We start from the raw sequence: 7,024 nt of genomic DNA, 5'->3' as shown, positions 1-7,024 counted from the left end.
TCTTTATCCTCACATATAAGTTAGTACACGAGTAGAATAAGTTGTGTGCCCTTGTAATGTTTTTCCCCACTACCAGTGCCACTTTACTCTGACACTTAATGTTTGATTTTCTGATGAGCTTAATTTACTTGAACAAAGTTTTTTTTTTTTTTTTTTTTTTTTTTTTTTTACAGTTGTTGTTGACTGCTTCACCTTCATAGGCGATGTAAATATTTTCCCAAACTTAATCAGTGGATAAGCAAGGAAACACATTTTCTGTGAAATTTTGGATGAATTTCATCATACAAAACTCTGCAACTTGAATTTGATTAAATTTTCTGTCTGAAATAGGACGTCCCAGAGACAAATGAACAATGCGTTTAGCATGTGCTTTCCCATTGCGAGTCCTCATTTCCAAAAATATATCAAACTGATTGACTTTAAATATAAGGTTTTTTATCAGGAAAAAATGCTGAGTTTTTTGCTATGTTATGATGATAGTGCTTTACAGCGTATTTTTGGAAAAGTTAACATGTCATGGAAATCGGGCTCGAGGTAATATGCAAGGTTTCTTGGTAGTCACAGTGTTAAACGTATTTCCTTTGCACTTAGCCTTTTTTGGCTTACCAAGTCGAATTAAAATTCCTTCGTGTTACCAGAACTGAAAAAAAAAGTCAAGCTCACACGACAAGTTTTAATTCTACATGCCAAACTTTGAGAAAACCCCCGCCATATTCTGACCTGTAAACCATGTCCTCCACATGTTTTGGGAGTACCAAGATGGCGGCCAACTGGCTTCAACCAATCGTCATACCGGCTCGATGTGGATGCGCTAGCTAGTCTTTTTTTTTTTTTTTTTAGATCAGTGAGCACAAAACACCCGACGTCGAATGTCCTCTAGGTGGCGCCACTTTATTTTTAGTACCTCATTTGTGGACAAAGTGAGACCGGAAACTTCGACTGTCAAACAGTCATGGCGTCCTCTGCTGCGACCCGCACCGCTGCCGGTGCAGCCAAAGTTGTGAAGCCAATTTTTAGCAGGGATTTGGACGAAGCAAAACGCAGAGTCCGGGAGCTTTACAGAGCCTGGTACAGAGAAGTCCCAAACACAGGTATGCAGGACTATCCAGTCGGATTTGTAAGCATTGCGTGTCAAGGTCGAACCTTTTTAGCATACAGTATTTGCTATCAGTTCGCCACTGACGCTGTCAACGCAGAATTATGTGCCCAAAAACGCACACGTTCAGCTCATTCTGTATTTCAACAATATCTTGTTCATGTGGTCATTTAAAATGAGTCTGCCGTGGTGGCAAAAACAGTACACTACGTATTATACGGGTCCTCTGTATGTGCTCAAATGTTAACATTATAATTCACAGTTATGGAAATAAAATACCAGACTAGTGTATACGGCAAGTCGTAAAGCTGACCATAGATTTATATTTGCAGCGTTTACTGTAAGTATTTAGTGTAATAGTGCTACGATATTTGCAGAAAATCCCATTCAACAAATTTATAGTTTATACTGAATCTTTATTAGTTATATGTTGAATGTATTGACGACGACCGCTGGCTAACTTTTTAATAAAGTTGCAAATGTCGCGCAATAATCTACAGGTCGGTCACCTCCGTGATGCAGAGAGGGCAGTTTCTTTCGTACGACTTAATCTGTACGTTTATCTGATCATTTACCTACATCACTGCAATAAATTATCGCAGGTAATAGACGATGCGCAAAGGTATTTGTTGTGAATTTTGGCGTTCCCCTCGTATTGGTATGGTATGAATTTAGCCTACAAGCCGCAGCCATTTGTGTACTGTGTTTAATGTGTAAGCACACTCATCAATTAGCGTTAAAGAGGAAATCCAGTGCTTTGCATGAACAGTGTACCCAATAGGTCACGTAATATGTACCCTATTTTGACAATGTAATGCTAAATCCTTGCTCATTTAAGTGTTTTGAGAAGATTATAATCGACAATCGAGAATTTTTAGGGGCACTGACATTTTCTTGAGTCACACAACCTACGAGCGCCAATGTGATGTTTCCCGTGTCGCAACAAAGTCTTGATTACATGGGACACCATTTTATGCCCAGCGCCGATTTCTGAAGAAATAGCAGTATCGGTTGATCGGGTAGACGGAGGACTACTTCCATACAGATTTGAACCTGCGGCTGTAATTAATGTTGAATATTTGGATGGTTCTTCAGGCGAAATGACACGGAGTCTGACTACTTGGAGGCCTATGCGCAACATATGTGCATAAACAAAGGCCCCCGGGAGCTCCAGGCCGGCAGCCGCGACTGGTTCTTCAGACGGGAGTGAGTCTGACAAGCGAGATCTGGCCGCGGGCTGCTAGCCAAGCTTCCAGGCGGCGGAGGCCGTTAGCCCCAGACGCCTAAGCTAGGCTAAAGGCCTCCGCCTAAGCCCGGCTAAAGGCCTCTGGCGCCGCTAAAGGCGGGCTGCAAGCTCCGGCGGCGGGCTGTGAGCCAAGCTTCAACGTCCGGGGACTCCGAGTCACTCCTGGCCCGCCGCCGAGGATCGCGGCCCGCCTTTGGCGGGGATGAAGGCCTTTAGCCGAGCTTTGTTGGCGGCGAAGGCCTTGAGCCTAGCTTCGGTGTCCATGGCTAACGGCCTCCAGAAGCTTGGCTCGCGGCCCGCCGCCAGAGCTTGCTCGTCACACTCCGCGTCATTCCGCCTGAAAAACCATGTGAATATTCAACATTAATTACAGCCACAGGTTCAAATGTGCACGGAAGGATTCCTCAGTCTTCCCAATCAACCGATACTGCTATTTCTTCATCGATGAGGATAAATCAGAGAAATCAGCACTGGACATAAATGATGTCACATGTAATAGAGACTTTGTTGTGGCACGTCACAAATAGATCATGTGACTCGCGAAAATGGCAGTGTCCCTGAAAATTTTTAATTGTCGATTAAAAATCTTCTCAAAACACTTAAATGAGAGAGAGGATTTAACATCACATTGTCAAAAGAGGGTACAAATTACATGAGCTATTAGATATATTGTTAATGCAAACCAGTGGATTTTCCCTTTAATATGCAGGCAGACTAACCAATTAGCATTTAACTTGTGGAAAGCTCCCATCAAGATGCTGCTTTGTCATCATATTTTCCCAATTGTGTTTGCACAGTGGCGATGTTTCAGCTGGACATCACAACACAACAGGGCCGAGAAAAAGTGAGGGAGATGTTCAACAAAAACAAACAGGTCACAGATCCCCGTCTGATCGACATGTTGGTCATTAAGGTAAAGCTGAGGAGTATTATTTCTCAACCATATGGGACAGGAGACACATTTGGGGGAGGTTATAGGTGTTTCCTGTCTGCATTTAATGTCACCTGCAGGGGAAAATGGAACTCCAGGAGACCATCCACGTATGGAAACAGAAGACACACATTATGCGTTACTTCCACGAGTCTGAAGAACCGCGTGCAACTGATTTTCTGTCCAAATTCTACCGGGGTCATGAACCCTGAACTCCTGCTTACCTGTTTTGCCTGTGGCTACTGTGACAGATGTTCCCTTTTACTGTAAATACACACATAACATTCACACACTTGTTTATGTCTGTTATTAACGGGATTTCTTTTAAAGGGGCCATTAAACAGAAATAATCCTATACAAGAGATTCTTACACTCAACGTAAAATATGCAATCCATCCTTTCATTTTGTTATAAGGTTTGTTCACACTGTTGTGGGCGAATTGGATCCTACCCCAGTGGCCAGTGACTTTTGGCCGACAAGTGGGTTACATAATTGCAGGGCACACACACTGACAAACAACCCGTTGACACTCGGATACACACCTAAGGACAATTTTGAGTCTGGAGTTCACCTGACACGCACGTTTTGGGAATGCGGGAAGGAGCCAGAGTACCCGGAGAAAATTCACAGACAGGGCGAACACGCTAATGTGGGCAGCAAATGAGATTTGAAATCAGAATAGTGAGGCAGATGTGCGAAACTCTGTGCTGCCTGTAATAAATGACTCGGATGGAAATGTGGAAAATGTAAAAATATTTTAAAATCTCTCATGACAATCTTTAACATCAAGAATAGTTGTTATTTTTCAAGCCATATAAAGTTAAATTAGAGACTTTAATGGTGTTAGGAGAATGCAAATGTTGAAGACTCCCACTTCTAGTGATGACCGTTTTTAAATAGTCCGATATCAAAATATTTCCGACTCCATGCAAAGATAGCACAACAACACAAGAAGACTTTTTCAGGATCAGTGACTGTTGGAAAAAAAATCCCGACGACGGCAAAGGAACTTCAGTGTAGCGGTGATTCCTCCCAGGCGATATGTCAAAACAAAATCTGTGAGGAGAAAAAATGAAATCAATGAATTGATTGACGAAAACAAACAAGGTTGTGTACGCAACAGAATAATAGCTTTGTGCGCAACATAAGGTCAAATTTCAAATTTGTGAAATACATTTTGAATAAATTGAGATACGATCGTTTATATTTATGTATATATGTTTGTGACAGTGTTGTTTGTAAGGGTGTGGGTTTTTTAGGTGAAACTTCAGGATACACAATATTTCCATACATTAAATACACAAACTTTACAGGTGAATTTTTCTTTTCTTTTTAAACATTTTAAACTGCATGTGTCCCAACGAGTGAATGTTTCAATACCTGTTGCAAAACTTTGGCTTTTCCAACAAGGAACTTAATGGAAAAATTCACGGCAGTCTTTTTTGTCCCCAAGGATGTGTACTTTTTTACTTTTCAGTGACTGAGTCTGTTGCACTGACCTAAAAAAAAAAAAAAAACACTGGATAGCGCATCCACATCGAGCCGGTATGACGATTGGTTGAGGCCAGTTGGGCGCCATTTTGGCAGTCCCAAAATTTTTGGAGGTTATGGTTTACAGGTTGGATTATGGTGGGGTTTTTGTCAAAAGTTTGGCATATAGAATTAAAACTGGTCATGTGAGCTTGACATTTGTTCAGTTCTGGTAACATGAAGGATTTTAAATTCGACTTGTTAAGCCAAAAAAGGAAAGTGCAAAGGAAATATGTTTAACACTGTGACTACCAAGAAACCTTGCATATTACCTCGAGTCTGATTTACGTGACATGTTAATTTTTCCCAAAATACCCTGTGAAGCACTATCATCATAACAGCAAAATACCAAGCATTTTTGTCATAACATTAAATTTTAAGTCAATCAGTTATATATTTTTGGAAAAAAAAAGACTCGCAATGGGAAAATACATGCTAAATGCATTGTTCACTTGTCTCTGCAACGTCCTATTTCAGACAGAAAATTTTAACTTGTTTCCTCGCATTTGAAAATCAAATTCAAGTTGCAGAGTTCTGTAGTGTGAAATTCAAAGATTTCACAGAAAATGTGTTTTCTTGCTTATCCACTGATGAAGTTTGGGAAAATATTTACGTTGCTTTTTTTGCAAAAAAACATCGACCTTTGTAAACAAAACTTTGTTCAAGTGAATTAAGCTCATCAGAAAAAAAAACCTTTACAAACAAACTAACAGTATCAAAGTAAACCTTTTTAACTTACCTGTGGAAGGTTTTCTTACAGCCACGAAACTGGCGATTAACTTAATTAATTGTTTGTTGTCTCGGTTTCATGATGTCAAAATGTGAAAAGAAAGATGAATAAGTAAATCATCATGACTGAACCAGGAAATGTAACAGTATTGGGTCGAATTTTGCCGCTTGGCTTCTTGTTAGTGAAAAGCAAGTTAAAGAATGACTGAAACATTGACCAGCACATTTTGAATATGCATTAAAAAAGTTTGTAGAAAGTCAAAAATAGGTTTTTGGGTGAATCGTGCAGTATCAAAGCTGAATAAAGGTCGAGAAGAATAGCATTAGATTTTCTGCTTGAATTTACGGGATGTCAATGACCCGCCGCATCTACCTGGCGCCAATTGATCGTCTTGATTGATTCGCTCAGTTGTCGTCGTCATCCTCTGGGACGAAGATGTCGTGTTCCTCCAGCAGCTCAGCAAAGTTCTTGCTGATTCGAGTCCCCATGTACAGGAAGGGCACCACTATCGCCGCAATCCGCCAGAGACCGAAGGGGGTCTGCTCCCCGGTGGCCCATAACCCGCCATAGAAACAACTCGGTTAGTTAACCTCAGTACAGAAGTAAATGGGGGGCTGGTTCCTCCGTGGTTGTGTCATTGTTCATTGGTGAAACATCCAGTTGCAATGGGGCTGGTAGGGTCCAGCCTCGCATGAGCACTCACCTTCTTGGGTTTGGGTAGAATGGCCCCGGAGGAGGAGCACACGGCTGTCCGACACGCTGTCACAGTCTTAGCCGGCGAGGCGAAGACGTTTCTGACAGCCGAAACCCAGCCGAGACGACAAAGGGCCGACGCCATGATAAGCAGCAGCCTTTGGATGCGGCACCCGAAGCAATGCGGAACAACCGAGTTGAGGATGTGATGAGGAAAAAACAGCGCCGACATTCGGCGATATAACGACGCTACAAAGGTTGGTGTGCAAAGGCTCACCTCGAAGTCTGTTTTCCATTAGTAAGTAGTCAGAGGGGCAAAACTAACCACAGTTACAGATGTAGCACATGTGTTTTCAAAGCAAACAAACGGAAATTACTGAGTCAACAACTGTTCTTCAGCAAAACAAGTATAGACTGAAATGTACGAATGTAAAATAATGTTGACTGTCAATTCTGCACATTAAATACTACTTGTTTTAATAATTAAAAAAAGATAATTAACTGCACACAAAATTTGAACTAAAAATTCATGACGTTGCATGTCGAGTTCTAGCTAGCATTGTTTGTTTAAATTAGCTCATGATATCGTGTGATCAAATTAACAGCTGGTAAAGTGTTGGCCTCACAGTTCTGAGGTCCCGGGTTCAATCCTGGACCCGCCTGTGTAGAGTTTGCATGTTCTCCCCGTGCCTGCGTGGGTTTCCTCCAGGCACTCCGTTTTCCTCCCACATCCCAAAAACATGCACTGTAAATTGCCCCTAGGTGTGATTGTGAGTGTGGTTGTTTGTGTCTACGTG

The 7,024-nt window shown here is 41.6% G+C and overlaps 2 protein-coding genes across 2 annotated transcripts; one reads left to right on the top strand and one right to left on the bottom strand.

Annotated features, from left to right (window-relative positions):
- Positions 1 to 898: 898 nt before the first annotated feature.
- ndufa6 (NADH:ubiquinone oxidoreductase subunit A6) lies at positions 899 to 3,561 on the top strand. The gene is made up of 3 exons (XM_061847307.1): positions 899 to 1,091; positions 3,140 to 3,255; positions 3,354 to 3,561. The coding sequence occupies exons 1-3, from the start codon at positions 953 to 955 to the stop codon at positions 3,483 to 3,485; spliced, it is 387 nt and encodes a 128-aa protein (XP_061703291.1). The 5' UTR covers positions 899 to 952; the 3' UTR covers positions 3,486 to 3,561.
- A 453-nt stretch (positions 3,562 to 4,014) lies between these two features.
- On the bottom strand, positions 4,015 to 6,478 carry LOC133515064 (essential MCU regulator, mitochondrial-like). The gene is made up of 3 exons (XM_061847308.1): positions 6,238 to 6,478; positions 5,907 to 6,073; positions 4,015 to 4,330 (listed from the first exon to the last, which is right to left on the bottom strand). The coding sequence occupies exons 1-2, from the start codon at positions 6,457 to 6,459 to the stop codon at positions 5,939 to 5,941; spliced, it is 357 nt and encodes a 118-aa protein (XP_061703292.1). The 5' UTR covers positions 6,460 to 6,478; the 3' UTR covers positions 4,015 to 4,330; positions 5,907 to 5,938.
- Positions 6,479 to 7,024: the final 546 nt, after the last annotated feature.

This window comes from Syngnathoides biaculeatus, chromosome 16 (genome assembly GCF_019802595.1).
Source record: "Syngnathoides biaculeatus isolate LvHL_M chromosome 16, ASM1980259v1, whole genome shotgun sequence".
Lineage (NCBI taxonomy): Eukaryota > Metazoa > Chordata > Actinopteri > Syngnathiformes > Syngnathidae > Syngnathoides > Syngnathoides biaculeatus.
Note: the sequence above shows the minus strand (reverse complement) of the source record. Positions and strands in the feature narration are given on the sequence as shown.